Raw genomic sequence first — 17257 nt, 5'->3', positions numbered from 1 at the left:
TAATTTTACCAGGCACGTCCAAACCTTTGAATATTACTGTATATCAGTCTTGTCTATAATTCTAAGATATATAAAAAATACAAGAAAAGTTTACGACATAGACCTTTAAATCTTAAGGGACAAAGAGAGGTTGGAAATATATAATCCATATAAAATGGATTATGACTGTACATAAAACCACACCGTTATAAAGGGATCAAAAAATCAAATACAAGGAAAAATGTAGAACATGGACCCTTTAAAGCATCAACCAGACTGCTGCATGTTTCATACAGAAGGCCAGGTCCAAATCCATAGAGAAATTCTAACCTGTCAATCAAACCCTCTTGGACCTCTTCTTTTATCTCGCTTCTTCATTCACTAACAAAACAAACATTAAAATGTCCTCACGAGAGTGAGTCTCGCTAAAATCACTCGCAAAATGTCAACAATCACTCTATCAGCGGTCACTACAGCTAAAATAAAAAATGCGATCTGGCAAGCCTTCCATCGAGGAGACGAAGCAGTGGTCTTGCAGGGAATGCATTCCTTCCTTTCCTCGGAGGCAAGTTCCACAGCCGACAGAGACGCATGGCTTTGTCACAGCTCAGACTGAAATGCAAATGCCACCACACGCCGTGTGCCTCTGCCAAGCCAGAGGAACGGCAGCAGTTGGGATGTAAATAGCATTAGCCCCACATAAGCAGGGATTTATGATATTGGGCTCGTATTACGTGCAAGAGCATAATATTAAACAGCCGAGGGAAATTGACTTACAATTAGGAAAGCCATTCGTTAAACAATGCGAGAAAACCAACAGCATCCAATTTTAGTCAATGAAGCTGGAGGAGTGAGGTGAAGACACATGCACACACACACACACACACACACACACACACAAAGATGGACGTTTGGGTGAAATAGAATTAAGACACGAGAAAGAGAAAAAGACAGACAATATTTGTGTGATAGAGAGAGAGAGAGAGAGAGAGAGAGAGAGAGAGAGAGAGAGAATATAAGAGAAAGAAGGAACAAGGAGGAGAAGGTGCTAAATGAAAGGATGGAGAGAGAACTCCTCTCAGGTAATCCGCTGCTGTTCTCCCAGAGGGAGCTTTGTGTCACAGCCCTTCTGCTGCCACGGTAACCACAATCCTGCTGACTAACAGACCAGAGTTGACCTTAAGCATGCACGGCAGCTCAGGCATCAGCATGGAGCGTTCACTGACCTCAGAGCTGCTAAGAAGTGGCCAGTTATTCTGGTTCATTGCCATTGTATGGGGACCATTTGAAGACCGTTTTCTTTAACCTTCTGTGACCGACCATTGTATTGCACTTTACATATTTAATGACCTCCATTGTAAGGATGTAATGATTAACCATTAACCGAAAAACAACTGTTCAACTGATCCTTTCAGTAAAAAATAAAAAAAAACAAAACATTTCAATTACTTTCCATTAAACGATCATTCATACTTGAATAGGTGGATTTTTAAAGGTTTTTCAACTACATGAGGGCACAATAGGTAGGTAGCCCTAGATAGACAGGCGTGCTAATAAATAAAGAGCATAGCTAAGAATAATGGTGTTTGGGATGATAGCGATGTACCAAATGATGTACCACCTCGAAAGCAAACATCCACAAATGATAAAATCAAATAAAAATATAGCCACAAGCGGCAATGAGCGGGTCCAAGCACACATAAGCCCAAGAAGCTCTCATGCACTTTGAGCCAAAAGGCCTAATAAGGCCTAATGCAGTTTGGGCCTTCGAGGCAGAGAGGCTGAAAAAAGGTCTGAGTTCCTCAACAGGCCTTCATTTGTCATGAACTAGGAGCAGGGGGCTTTAAACCTAATATATGTTTATATTTCAATTTACTGATCTACAAAGGTTTGAAGAAATATTTGAATAATGGTAAACATTTCTGTCTTTGTTGTGTTTGCAAAGTATTTTGTTTCTCCATGTTAAAGGCTTTGATAAGCATGACATAAACAGACACAATGAACACATAAGGGCCCTTTTAGCATAAAGGACCTCAGTGAAAGTGGGTCAGACTTGGTCCAAAGGTGTCCACATATTATGAAAATTGGTCAGGGGACATTCATCAAAGATGTCCACCGAGGTTTATTCAGATTGACCTTTTGACCTTGGTATAATAAGCTGTAGTCTTTAAATGAATAATTCAGAGAAGAAGTACAATTTATGTCATAACATGTAATCATGAAGTTATTCAGATCAGTGAACTGAATCAAAGACACCTGTTATTTATCTGTAGACTTTGTAATATTGTTGTAACAACATTTTTAAAGATTTTAGGTGTTTTTGAGTGCTAAAGCGCCCCCTATTGGCCAATCAGGATCAAATTTTTCAAGCCATATCAGAGTCTCAATTTATAGATATATTCACAATTTTGAGATGATCGGACCAATGACTGATGAGCTATTGCTGAAGCAAGACCATAATGAGGAAAAAATGGAAAATATGCTGGATAATTAAATACCTAGAGAGGCTACAGAGTATTTCTAGACCAGTTTTGTGAAGGTAGCTTCACATTCCACAGACTAGTTCGAAAAGTGCTAATTTAAATAGACTTATAATAACAGAAGTGTTTGGAAGACCGCACTGCATGAGGGCATCTAAGTTATTTAACCAAAAATGACAATCTGTACAAGATATACTTGATTTTCAGTAATAGCGCCCCCCAGAGGCCAAATATTTTGGAACTTCGCAGGTTATTAGAAGGTGGTGAGATAGAGACAGCCATCAAGTATCATGAGGATTGGCCAATAGTAAGCCTGTCAAATGGCTGCTGAAAGCTTATTTTTTGGGTGAAGGATTCTCGAGTTACAGATTTTTCAATTAAATAAGAATTATTTTGATTTTTCCAGAGGGATTAATTTGCATATGGCAGCCATATTGTTTACAAAATCGAAAATGTGCTGGATAATTATTGAGGTTTAGGCTATGCTGAATTTTTGACACCAAAAACATGAGGATAGGATGAAAACTGTAGGACAAATTAGCTCAAAATCTAAGTGGGCGAAGCTTAATGGTCCAAATTACAAAGTTGTTTTGTTGGACCTAAGAAATCAGGAAAAAAATGTCTGTCAAAAATCTGGGGAAGGAGTTAAAGGGCCAAACGTGTTGTGTTGCATAATAGCACCACCTTTAGGCCGATTGGGCTCATGTCGCGCACCTGAGTAGTGGGAGGGACTACTACCCATTGACCATGTTTCATGTCTCTAGGACTTATGGTTTGGCCGGGCGATTCGTTTTATCGGAGAAAAAAAAGAAGAAGAAGAAGAAGAAGAAAAACTCCAACAATAACAATAAATAAAATAAAATCCTCTAGCAAAATGTTAAGCATCAAAACGTCAGAAACATTGCAAATACAAATAATGAGAGATTGCACTGGCATGTCCAACGTTATAAACAAAGTTTGTCATATTCCTTTAAAATGATTAATGTACCACGATTTCAAGGTAATTTGTCTCCCTGGGTACAATATATATATATATATATATATATATATATATATATAAGTGTATCAGTCAGCTGTTAAATGAATTGCTGCCAGCAGTGACTTAATACAGCCATGAGATAGACAGTCATGTTTCATCACTACAATATGGAGTGAAGTCAAGATGTCATGCTTGGCCATCACGTTCTAAGATTTATGAAAGCTTCTATGTCAGCATCTGAAACCAGCTTCCTATTTCAGCACAGCAGTTTAATGTTAGATATTCAAGCTATTTAATTCCATTTTTCTATCACTGTATGGCCAGCCTAGTTAGCCTTAGAGGTCACAGCTACGTACAAACCCGAAAGGTGGTACAGCTTCATTCAACAACTTTGTGATTCAATGCTCATATTGTTTTATGCAGGGCAACATAAGACCTTAAATAAGTGTCACATTAATAACCTAAACAGAAGACGAAAAACATCATAATGACAGATGTCATTATGTCACTCCAAAACAATTGACCAATAGACTGTGCAGATGAATGCAAAAAAAAAGTATCAACAAAATTGGCAAGTAAAAAACATAAGCAATGACTTTCAAAATGAGGAATATAATTATTTCAAAATGAGTGAAATGAGTAGTAGTTTTTCTGAAAAAATAAGTATGAATTTTGATACTTAACATTTTGCTTGTGGATTTTATTACTTTGTAATTCGAAACTTTTGGCACAAAATGAGCTCTATAGTGGTGACAGCTTTCCAGAGCTACTGAGCCAAAACGAGCCCCCAGACATGGCATTTATGTTTTAATCCCAGTCATGGTATTTATGTTTGTTTTAAACTTGGGCTGGTGGCATTAAAGAAGAACTCAGTATTTAACATGTCAAGTATTTTACAATGGCCACATATTAGATTTCACAACTGGATTTTTATAAGTAATATTTCAATGGGATACGTCCTTGATTTCAGGCTTGTCAGTTAACCATTAATCATTGACTAATGACGGTAGGTTATCAGCTGACCATCCTGTGCATCTGATGCTGTTGCTTCTGCCTTGATCGGGTGCCCACTGCTCGCCAGCCTTCTGGACCGGTTTGACCACCATGGAGTTTCTCGCTGTACATCGCTGGGCAAACCTCACCTTCATGAACTGACCCTCCTGCTGCTGCTGCTCAGACTCAAACTATCTAATTAACCATTGCTCCACCTGTTTTTCCCTGTTTTGTATTCTAATATTTTATTCTAATGTTGTTTGCTATCCGGTGTGGTCCAGAGGAGGATGGGTTCCCCTTCTGAGTCTTGGTTCCTTCCTTTCTTCCTTTTGCTCTTAGGGAGTTTTTCCTTGCCACTGTCTCCACTGGCGACGCTCATGGGGGCTCGGACCCGGATTTTTCTGTAAAGCTGCTTTGTGACAACACCTTTTGTAAAAAGCGCTACATAAATTTTGCAACAAGCATTTTCACTCTTGCTGGTCTCACTCAAGAAATAATCCCACACTGCTGACACGTTGCTTGCTTCAGATAAGTTCTATCTGCTGGCCCGTTACCAAGAGTTACTCAGTAGCAAGCGTGCAAGTCAGAAACTGTGCTAGTATCAGGGGATGGTAGAAGTTGCCCCTTTATGCTAAGGACAGTGTTGAGTTTTGCTTTTTCTGTTGGGGCAAATAATATACAAGCTCACTAGCTAACTCTTTACATCTAGATCGCAAACCTGATAGCTGGCGATGCCACAGCCTTCCGTGTCCGGAAGCAGAATCGTGTGATTGGAGGAGACCTATCTACCGAGTGGAACTGGACATGAGGAAATTAGGAAAAATGCAAAAAATAATACAATACAAACATGACAGGAATATTACAAACAAAAGAAACCTTATTTAACAACCTTAAAACAATAACAACAGTAAGACTGCGGCAGTACAGCAAATGTGCATGCACTGGTGTTACAGGAGCTACAGGCAGGTGGTGCAGAGCTGAAGGCTGACATTTCTGGCAGAGGTGGAATGTAAAGTCGTAATGAGGTCTCAGAGCTAAAAGTGAGGTTAAATGCCTGCTTTGCAGACCATTTAACCTTCTGCACCTCCTTTATCTGTTGACAAACCTCTCAGCAGGGAAAAACAGTTCTGTTTCTGGCAAAATATTGGTTAGAAGGAAGTTCGTGACTGTGTGAGGCTTGACTTACTACAAAGAAAAATATAATGAAACAGTATGAAACTACCTGTGACCACATTTCACGAAACTTATAAATAACACATTTTCACAGCCTCACAGCCTCACTTTACTCCAGCACTGAAATGTGCCATAAAGGCCCCACTGCCAATCACATCACCAGGTGCTTGTAGTTAATCAGTGCTTTGGCTTTTCAAAAATGAACACTGACTTCACAAGTAAAGAGCTATAACTAAACCAAAATGCATAAAGAAGAAACTGTCCAAAAAATATTTAAGGTGGAGTTCAAAATGTCGGACATAACGCTGATTAAACTAATACATAGTCCCTGTATGTTAACAAAACTAGGGAACATAACTGCTCACTGCTAACAAAGACTAGTAGGAGGCCCTGGTTTATATATCAAAGGATAGACATCATGATAAACTACAATCATCATAATGATCATTTTGATCAAGATAAAATTTTGTTGCCTCCACTCACCCCCAGCTTCCTGCTCCGCATTCGGACGTAGCCCTGCTTGACAATGTCATTGAAGTTGGAGGCCATCTCTGAGGCACCTGGGAGCTGCTGGAGCCGATGGACGCTGGCATCCAGCCCTTCTGTTCCCTCCGTCTGCCGTTCCAACCAAACACCTCCTTTCACTCTCTCACTCCTTCTCCTGCTTCAGTCCTCACTCAGTTCTTGCTCTCCCAGATATGTGATCTCACCTGCTGAAGAAACGAAGCCCTCAGTTCATCTGGGGTCCTGGGTCTCTCATCGCTCCAGCATGATCTCTGCAAAGGAACGAGAGGAAAAAAAGGAGAACATCTATTATTGATGCTCTATTCCTGGAGAATGGAGGTTGCCCGTGCAGGCATGCAACATGACCATAGATTATTCATTGACTTGCCAGACACTGTCTTTCAGGGCACGAGGCTTGCCTATCATGTGATTTCACTGACCAGGCATATCTTTTTTGGGTTACTAGAACCTGACTTCTTCAGGTATTTGTGCCAGACTTCCAAGAAAACATGGCAAAAGTGAACAAATTCTAGTCGTTTTAGAGCAAATTCTTACCCAATTGGTTCACAAGACAAGACCACCTCAGCTGTACAATACACTTAGCAAATATTTAAAAATTTAACACTAAATGATTGGTCGATTGTTCTGTGGTGAAAAAGAAATCACCCACCGATAATAATCATTGAGACTGTGATTGGAGCAGAGCTGCTTGAACATACTGGGAGGGACCAAACATAAAGCATTCATTTACTTCTGGTAAAGTACCATAAGTGGTTATATATAGTGATAGCACTAAACATACAGCACAAATCTTTGAAGCTAAACTGAAGCCCTTAAGCAAGCTGAGGAAGGTCCTCCACATCTGAATAATTATATCATCCCTATTCTCTTGCCCGTCACATTTCTCCATTTCAACTAGAGAAGGTTTGTGAGAGAGACAGAGAGAGAGAGAGACAGACAGAGGGAGACAGAGAGAGAGAGAGAGAGACAGAGAGAGGCAAAATTTCCTGACTGCAGTGGAACGCAGACATTAAACTTTAACAAGCAGCTCATTAGCCAGGACAGAGCTGGGCTAATCGTTCTCGGCACTGTTGGTTTTAAAAAGTGGCTTGCTTAAGGGAGGAAGGAGATAAAACACATTTGTGTTCAAGATCAGTGAAATTTAGTGCAGATATATGGTTTCCATGTCACCAAAACAAGCCTTTTCCTACTGAAATGAAAGGAGTTTAGCATAAAGTCGTGGGCTGGCTGTAAGGACATATTCATGGTGAGGTGAATGATGTAATTACTAGGAGTTCACCGTGAGCTCTTGAAATAGACATAAAAGCTCTTAAGAGAAAACTGAACCTGCCTACACACCATAGTAAGATGCAATGGATTCACTGTGCGATCTGCAAGACGTCTTGCCTGCGTCACAATGTAATAAGAACTTCTTGTGTGAATAAAACATACATCAGATACAGACCAGCTACCCAAATACAATGTCTGAGAAACACAAGCCAGAAAAGCCTTAGAAATCTCTGCCTTGAAGAACTGACTCTTGATAATAACACTTGAATTAACACTTAAAAACTAGCTCACACTGCTTCTTAGGGCACACATTGCAACCTTATTTACTACGGAAGGGAAACAATTGTGGCTGAGGGTGCCAGGTTTCAGCCGAGGTAACAGGTAACTAATCAATACAGACGCCAGAAAATCCCACCCAGCCCCCTACTGCACCAGCTATAAACAGCTTGTTAAGACACGGGCAGCACTACTAGCAGGGAGGGGGATTGAGCAGGAACAAGCCTTGAACATCTGTTTTCATTGTTAAGTGCTGGTATTGACACAGAGCTGAGAGCTGGGCACAGACAGAGCTGTCTCTGCTAACCGTCTGGCTGATGATGGGCCTGCACTGCCTCATCACCAGGCCTTAAAAATACATTGTTTACCATGTTGCTTGGTCACATGCTGGCCACGTAATCTACCTCCAAAGATGTTGCAAACACTGCAAATAACAATTTCCCAGTATACAGACCACCAAAAGCCCAACACGTAACCCTATGATACAGCAGTCAACCTACGGTATTCTACCTGTAATATTCAGTTCTATACAAATGTATTTGTAAAGCACTTTCTATGTTAGACTAGGGATGAATCAGAATGTTTGAATATTTGAAAGTTTATTTAAAAAAAGAAAACAAGCAAAAAAGTATCTTATTTCTGTGCCCTATGATGCTTTGAGTGGCGTATGGAAAAAACCTCCTGCAAAGTGTAAATAGCAGTGATGCACGACTCCAGGCTTTCTGGAGTGGCTCCAATACTCGACTTCTGCCACTGGAAATGATGGAGTCGATTTTAACCAAGAGAGCATCAGAACCGGTGATAAAGGGATACAGCAGAGATTATATCATCTTAAACAGTTACCCAGTTTTTGAGCAGCTACATATTACAGTGATATGATGACAATTCAGCCTATTTCACATAATGCGGCTAAACTCAGTGTTAAGTCTATGAAAAGGAACCATTTTCACATTCAACTTCAATTCTTTGAAAAAACATCCAAGTGGTTCCTCTTTGTAAGATGGAGCAGTTATCAGGTAGAACAGAAATCTGCATAAGAAGCTGGTAAATTAGGAGCAAATCTCAGCTTCATTCTCTTTTCCATATGTTTTTGTGCGCAGTTTATGCTTACAGCAGCTGCTGAGTTGGTAATAAAGTTATTTTTATTTCAACTTTATAATTTTGTTCACACTGTCAAGTCCAGGCATAAAACCATAAAAGCCACAAAGGCCATATGTCATAATTTTAACTAGTGCTAAGATGATGGTCCTCGTATGTTATATTAGCACCAAGCTAGTAGGGTTAGCTCGGCATAATTATGGATTTACATTTACATTTACATTTACATTTACATCATTTAGCAGACGCTCTTATCCAGAGCGACTTACAAAAAGTGCTTTGTCTATCCAGAGAAAGAATCTTCGCTAGCTACCAACAGGTTAGAGAGAAAGTCAGTCCTAAGCTCAGATACTGGTAGAATCAGAAGGTCATTGACACCTAGTGAAAAAAGGGACATTTAGATGTCAGCTCTTATCTTAAGCTCATAACAGGCATGTAACACGTTTTTCTTTGTATGTCTCATTTTTTAAGTAAGTCCTTCTGTGAAGGTTTGAACTCAAAGTTTGTCTTTTATTATCAGAGTGTTAGCCTGTTAGCTTTCTGCTAATTTGGTCAGCCTGCTCTAATGAGGGCGGAATATATCCAGTTAAAGCGTAAACCAGTTAAAGAGAGTCTATAAACAGCAACCAGTGATGCTGAAATAGCAAATCTTCATCTGGTTGGATTTTATGCCCAAAGATTGTAATAACTGGGCTTTTTCAAGCAGTGATTATGAAGCCATGTTCATTTGTCCTTTGAACTCTGCTTCCTTCACAGGTTTAGGCTCGTAACATTCCTGTTCTTGCCATTGTTCTTCTTGTTTTACTCAGCGGCAGTGACAGCCACAAACCCCCAGACATGATTCAAAGACATGTATTTGGACATAAAACAATATCTTCATAAGTAATATTCTGTACCTGAGCTAAGCTGTGCCCAGTCCTAGGAAAGTCTGTCCGCTCAACTGCCATTTTCACAACACCGCCAGGCAGTTATTTCCAGTCATACAAGACCAGAGCCGCATCATACAAAAACATCATAACTCTGAAATCTAACTTGATCTGTTTAATCACCATGACAACTTCTGTTAGGACTGTAGCTATTAGCAACAGTTCTTAATTCATAATCTTATCATAACTCCAGATAAGAAAACAGTTTCACAGAAGCATCCTGACTGGAGAAAATTTCCTAAATACTGTCCTAACTTCAAGGCAAGCTCAGTGGTGTTGTAACGTCTGCTTTAACTGTCTGTTTTTATTGTTTTTATATTGTATTTGTGTCAGGCAGCATAGTTCGCTCCCAGTATAATGATGTTAGTTATTTACATTGCAAAACAGTGATTTCAGAGAGGTTTTTGTTTGCTAACTCTGCATTTTAAAAATCCCAGACACTGCAGACATGATTTTCACCATCCCCTCTCATCACCGTTGTGTTAATGTTAATGATAAAATATTATAGTGATGGTTAATAATGTGGAGAGAGTGTTGAACGCGTGTTTAAAAGGAGGAATAACATTAGCACGGCTAGCACTCCGGATAAATGTTTGGGAAGTGGAAACTGAAACTGGGGAGCAGCAACACTCAGTGCGGGCGCTGTCACATTATATCTTAGCTTCCAGTGTATTGCACTTTAGTTTTGTTTTGACCTTTTTTACATAAGTAACGGTAGCTGTCGAACATACATTTTAACTACCCCAGGCTTCTATCTCTATGAATAAGGAGGGCCCAAAAAACTTAAAGGCCAAATTACCTTTTCAGAAGCATATTTTTAATCATTTTCCAACCAGCAAGTTTCTCCTTCCTTCTAACGTCTCCGGCCAGCTGGCTAAAGGCCACCACACACTGGAGGAGAAGTTTCGCACTATTCCAACAGAGGGTCTCTGGCACTGGAGCGGCTATAGCACATAAACATCCTTCTCAAAGTCTGATAAAGCGCTCCAATATACAACAGCGTTAAAATGTTAAAATTTTGTTAAATGAATACATCCTTCTATATAAACAATTTTCACTATTTACAAACTATGATTTTGCTCAAAATGCTCCATATTACATACAGTTTTGCATTCAGACCCAGCCATGAAGGCTGCATATTGTTTTATGAGGAAACCATGCAAAGTAATGCACCATGGTTTTAGTCAATCAAGGAGGTATGGATGAAAAATGTGCTGTATTATTCAATGTACCTTGCGTTACCATGGGAACTGCAGCATGTCCCAAGGACCTGAGCCAAGGTTAGGCAGTACAAATCCCTGACAGAATAAAATGAGCCAAGGTTTGAAGAACGAGGATGAAAAATGGGAAAGCGACAAAGAAAACATATCAAAAACTGTTTTCACCTATTAACTTTTTACACACTTAAATACTGCAAACTAATTAATTTGATATTTTGTTCCAACAAAGCAAAGGTTTGAAACTAAGGGCTGGAGTTCAGCACAGTTTGTGGATTCCTGTGCTCCAACACAGCAACTAAACATGGTAATTAACTAATGAGTTGGTGTGTTTGAGCAGGAAAATCATCAAACTGTGCCTCCAGGTCCGGAGTTCTTCACCACGCTAATACGGTCTACGAACACAACACTTTCTGATTAAAAAGAAATCAACTGAAGCGCAAGAGAAGGTATCACACATTACAATTCTCTGACAGAAACATTATATTGCAGATTTCTGCCTCAAGTCTGTCAGTGGAAACAAACGGACCCATCAGTTTAATAACGGAAACACAGACACACAAAGCCTCCCTCTGCGGACCGCGGTTGCGAGGCTCACTGTCAGCCGGCATCACACCGCACAGACACCCAGAGACCGAGATGATGTAACAGGTCTGTGAAGAGGAAGCATTATCCTTTCCCACTCAGAGTTCAGACAGCACCCTCATTTTGCTCAGTGCTTTCAGAAGAATGAGCACTAAGCCCTTCCAGCAGCAAATGAACTCTTGACCCAGCCTTTCCGTGTAGGCGAACGGACAGGTTGAGAGGCAAAGACCAGTGAGGCTGCCTAATATCTGGAAGGACGGTAGGTAGTAGTAGCTAATTTCGTCCTTTAGATGGAAATAAATAAAGTCACAACTGGCTTCAACCAACAAGACTACGCAAAAGACCATGTTCAACCATCGGCTGCATGGTGTGTGTGTCACGCAAGTGTCTATAGTACAGAATGTATGTCATATTACCACCACCATCACCACCACTACACTTCTACTACTACAACTACTACTCCTACTACTAATAATAATAATCATCATCATCATCTAAAATAAAATAAAATCTCTATTCTCTGTGGATTTGTTTCATAGTTTTTACATGCTGTCCATTGCTATACCCGGGGTTGGGCAAAATATTTTGAAAAAGTATTGATGGCTTATTACTGAATACACTGTCATAAGAAAGTAACATATTCAGACTACATTTACAGTATATCGTAATAAAGTACATGGGAGAAACAGTTATCTTACCGTAATTCTTCTGTTAAAGTGTTTCATGAAAAATTCACTTGTCATTTAAATGAAATTCTGACATTCTAAACATCGTATTTGTCTCTCACTCCCTGCTTCATTTCATTGCTGCTCTCATATTATCCTAGCAGAGGTTTGATCAGCCATCCGAGTTTCATAATGCTGAGATTAATAACTGATCACATTGATTTATCAGTCTACTCAGGCTTTAGCAGAGCTCAGTAACACTGAGATTAATAACTGATCACATCGATTTATCAGTCTACTCAGGCTTTAGCAGAGCTCAGTAACGCTGAGATTAATAACCGATCACACTGATTTATCAGTCTACTCAGGCTTTAGCAGAGCTCAGTAACACTGAGATTAACAACTGATCACATTGATTTATCAGTCTACTCAGGCTTTAGCAGAGCTCAGTAACACTGAGATTAATAACCGATCACATTGATTTATCAGTCTACTCAGGCTTTAGCAGAGCTCAGTAACACTGAGATTAATAACTGATCACATTGATTTATCAGTCTACTCAGGCTTTAGCGGAGCTCAGTAACACTGAGATTAATAACTGATCATCACAATGATTTATCAGTCTACTCAGGCTTTAGCAGAGCTCAGTAACACTGAGATTAATAACTGATCACATTGATTTATCAGTCTACTCAGGCTTTAGCGGAGCTCAGTAACACTGAGATTAATAACTGATCATCACAATGATTTATCAGTCTACTCAGGCTTTAGCAGAGCTCAGTAACGCTGAGATTAATAACCGATCACATTGATTTATCAGTCTACTCAGGCTTTAGCAGAGCTCAGTAACACTGAGATTAATAACTGATCATCACAATGATTTATCAGTCTACTCAGGCTTTAGCGGAGCTCAGTAACACTGAGATTAATAACTGATCATCACAATGATTTATCGGTCTACTCAGGCTTTAGCAGAGCTCAGTAACGCTGAGATTAATAACTGATCACATTGATTTATCAGTCTACTCAGGCTTTAGCAGAGCTCAGTAACGCTGAGATTAATAACCGATCGCATTGATTTATCAGTCTACTCAGGCTTTAGCAGAGCTCAGTAACACTGAGATTAATAACCGATCGCATTGATTTATCAGTCTACTCAGGCTTTAGCAAAGCTCAGTAACACTGAGATTAATAACCGATCACATTGATTTATCAGTCTACTCAGGCTTTAGCAGAGCTCAGTAACGCTGAGATTAATAACCGATCGCATTGATTTATCAGTCTACTCAGGCTTTAGCAGAGCTCAGTAACACTAAGAATTATAACTTTGCAAAAAAAGCCATTAATTAAGGTCCTCTTTAGAGTGTGTGTAACAAGCATATTTGCTACACACCGTGCACTGATTTTAAGATAGTGAAGCACTGATGTTTTTTTTTCTGGATTTTTTTAGTGGGTAACAATTCTAAAAGTATTCTCCTAAAAGTATAAAAGGTAATTGTATTTTCAATGTTGCCTTCACAAAATGTAATTTGGACTGAATATGGACACTTATTTTCTATATTCTGAATATGCATTCCCAATACTTGTATTCCCTTACATCCCAACCCTGGACTATGCCATGAATAAATATTAAAAACTGATTAGTTAGCTCCCGAGCTAGGTCTAAATTAGCAGCAGTTCTTCCAGGACTGTTATTAGCACCATAACAGACAAGACGATTTCTGCTCATGCAGTAACACACTCATGCAAATGTACACAGTTTGCTACCGTTACACAGAATCATGTGATCATTTTCCCTTGAGAGTGTTAAAAAACACCTTCCATATCGGCAAATAGGGTTAGGATTACATTACACTGGCAAACTCTTTATAAAGTGATCATTTTAAAAACAGCAAATGACACATCAGTCTGCTTTTCCAGTTTACATTCTAGTGCAGACAGTGTTCATGTACTAGTGCTTAGTGACTTTGTCCTCACCTGAAAGAGTGAAACTGCTAACACTGCAAGGTGGGAATTTCCAACTTAAGACAGACACAGCCAAGCACAAACACTCAGAACTCAGCACTGCACTCATTTCTAGAAAAAGCATTGTTTTTGTAAGACTCGAGACACATTCAAATAATTTATAATAATAATTCTACATTTGGGGTATAAGCACGTCTCACCTACTGGTTGCATGTACACGTTTCAACACACCTGTAAAACACTCGTAAACAAAAATATCATATGTACAAACTATGCACTTGAATAAGTCACACCTTTATATTTATGCTTTCATATTCATACTCCCACCTACCATACGGGTGGGCAATTTTCATGATATAAATGGCTTGTAGGTTACGAGTAAATAGACATTCAATCTCCACAGTACTACTCAGAGTGACAGACACAAGATCTGATGGTCCATGATGGAGTTGGTAGTTCTCTCCTGGGAGGAGAAATAGAGTGAGAAAAAGCTCCAGATGGACAATCCATGGGTTGATTGTCACCTTCAGGTCGATTTAATGAGGCCTCTCACTTGGATTCTCTCAGAGGAGCAGCAAGGTGAAAATAAAAGAGCATTCCAGTCATTGATCAGGACAGCGGATGAAGGCTGGACGGTCAAGTGCCAAGGTTCGCTTGTGTGTGTGAGTGTGTGTGTGTGTGTGTGTGTGTGTGTGTGTGTGTGTGTGTGTGTGTGTGTGTGTAACTGAGGAAAGGACAGAAACAAAGGGAGTGAAAGGTCAATCACCGCAGTTTCAGGGTGTCACTGATGATGAAGAGAGATCTGTCTCTCTCTGCCTCTCTCTCTGTCTCTCTCTGTCTCTCTCACTCTGCCTCTCTCTACTTCTCTCTGCCTCTCTCTCTGCCTCAAAATGAAGCATTTAAAAAAAACACCAACAACAAAACCACAAGAATCCAGAAAACCAATAATCTGTTTCATCTACACATTTCTGCTCCAATCCCAAGCGCTCCCTCTACTCTGGTTCCACCTCGACTCTCTCTTCCCTCCCATACAGTCAGACAATTTTCCTTCCCGACTGCTAAACATCCTCCGCTTTATGAGATTCCAGGGTAAAGCTAACCTCTTCCTCAAGAGTCTGGGGGGTATTATCTGACATCCATTACCCACAGGAGGAGGCTGCCTGTCAGGCTGACTCTTCCCTCCTCCTCCTCTGCTTCCCTGAGGCTGACAGCTGGCTGGCACACAAGGGGCAACCGGCAGCTGGCACATAAGATGATAACAGGAAGGAAAAAGCCAAAAAGGAGGAAAAAACTAACATGAGAAAAGCCCTTAAGAGTGTGTCACCAGGAAATGGGCAAAAAAGGAAGAGAGAAAATGTACACAGAGGGGAAGATGGAGAAACTGAGAAAAGGAGTAATGACAACAACTGTCTAAGCCAAGCTCATTCAGTCAGCATCAACAGTTCATTCATATTCATACGGTCTGTAGTGTTATCTAGGCAAAGAAATGGACAGTATGGTGAAGATTTTCCAGCCGTCCCGTCCAATTAACATCAATATGGGAAGACTGTGCTCCCAGGAGAACGTATCTGTACCCCAGTTCTGTCTCCAGAGGCTGTTACTAGTTCAGCAAGCAACAACATACCTGGGAGATCCAGAATCCTCCCGATCTGCTCTGAATCACACTGGCTGTGCTAATCACTCCCCAAGGAGAACGAGAGACTGGGCGCTGTGATGCATGAACCATGCAACAAGCACTTTTCCTTCCTTTGTTTTCTCTCTATACCACTCCTTTTATTATCTATCGGTTTCTTTGGTCTTCTGTAAGAAAAGCAAAGTGAAGCGTTCTCCTGGTAACCTGACCGAGAACATTGAAGGGCAAAATAAGGGAACTTAGCCCCATAGAACCTAAAATCTGTGTTTTCTTTCTAGTCAGTTTAATTCTGCTCTCGTGGGCACACAATACATATCATCACCGTCCAGAAAAACACATACATCTCAATTTTTGTCGATTTTTATTTTTCTACATCATTCGAACACGGAGTTGTGCTTTACATTGTGTAAACATTTTAGGAATGGACTTGTAGAAACGCTCCAAAATAACTTTGAATAAAACCTCTTTACATTAACTTACATTAAATGCTAAGAATGTGTTTGTCTTCTCCTATAAAGCTCCTATTATGGAGATACATATTTTCCTTTGGACAGTAACGATATGTACAAAGTTGTGCTATAAATAACTTTCCAGTTTCCACTAAATGGCCAATATATTTACCCGGTCTAAACTGGGCAGTCCTACACTTTGACAGTGCTTGTGGACGTATTACCAAGGTTGATGTGGCAACATCAGTGAAAGCTAGTGACCACGTTAAAACTAATGAAAGTCAGCTAACAAAGCTGGCTCATCCATCTGTTTGTGGTTTATCTGTCTGTTCAATCGACCGATCATGCCAGCGCTGTCTGAATGCACATCCGACATCAAAGACATCACCACATAGCTAGATAATGAGCCTCGTTCTCCAAACGTTCTTAAGAAGAAATTTCTTCTTAAACCCACTTACGCAGTTTTATGAAGATTCTGTCGTTCACCAGTGTTCTCTATGTGGGATTTGTTCTTAGGTAAGAACAGAATCTACACACACTCAAGAGCACAAAGGTGCTTGTAGAACACGTCATGAATCTGACAGAGACTTTTTCTTAAGATCTTTCTCAAGAACAAATTTCAGAACAAACTTAGGAAGATACTGGAGAATGAAGCCCACTGTTAGTGGACACAGTGGGGTGGTCTACAACACCATCTCTACATATGCAGGCTTGCCCTGAAAGAGGTCAATCATACCTGGACAGTTCACAGACAGGTCTGACCAGAGGTTTTTAAGCAGTGGGTTATCATATTTCTATCCTTTTTTTTCAATTAAACTTCTGATGGATGTTTAATATAACACTCAATTTTAATATCACACATTTTTCAATACTTCACACCGTGTTCCCTGAGACATAAAAAGTTTGAAAAGACAGTGAGACATATGAAAGAATGTGTACTGATCACTCAAACTATACTGTTTCCACTGCCATCAAAAGTTCAACTGAAGAACAACTGAAAAGGATGTTTCTCATTTGCTTTTGGTGGGGCTAACAAAAACAGCAT

General features: G+C 39.9%; 1 protein-coding gene across 1 annotated transcript in view; it reads right to left on the bottom strand.

Annotated features, from left to right (window-relative positions):
• The window catches only part of dok4 (docking protein 4), a 56780-nt gene that overhangs the window by 19362 nt on the left and 20161 nt on the right, over nt 1–17257 (bottom strand). Inside the window, exon 2 of the mRNA XM_036587098.1 lies at nt 6088–6380. Coding sequence (XP_036442991.1) covers nt 6088–6153 — 66 coding nt within the window. The 5' untranslated portion in view covers nt 6154–6380. The remainder of the gene's footprint in view (nt 1–6087; nt 6381–17257) is intronic.

The sequence above is a fragment of the Colossoma macropomum genome, unplaced genomic scaffold (assembly GCF_904425465.1).
Source record: "Colossoma macropomum unplaced genomic scaffold, Colossoma_macropomum, whole genome shotgun sequence".
NCBI classification, from domain to species: Eukaryota; Metazoa; Chordata; class Actinopteri; order Characiformes; family Serrasalmidae; genus Colossoma; species Colossoma macropomum.
This window is presented reverse-complemented; position numbering and strand designations above follow the sequence as displayed.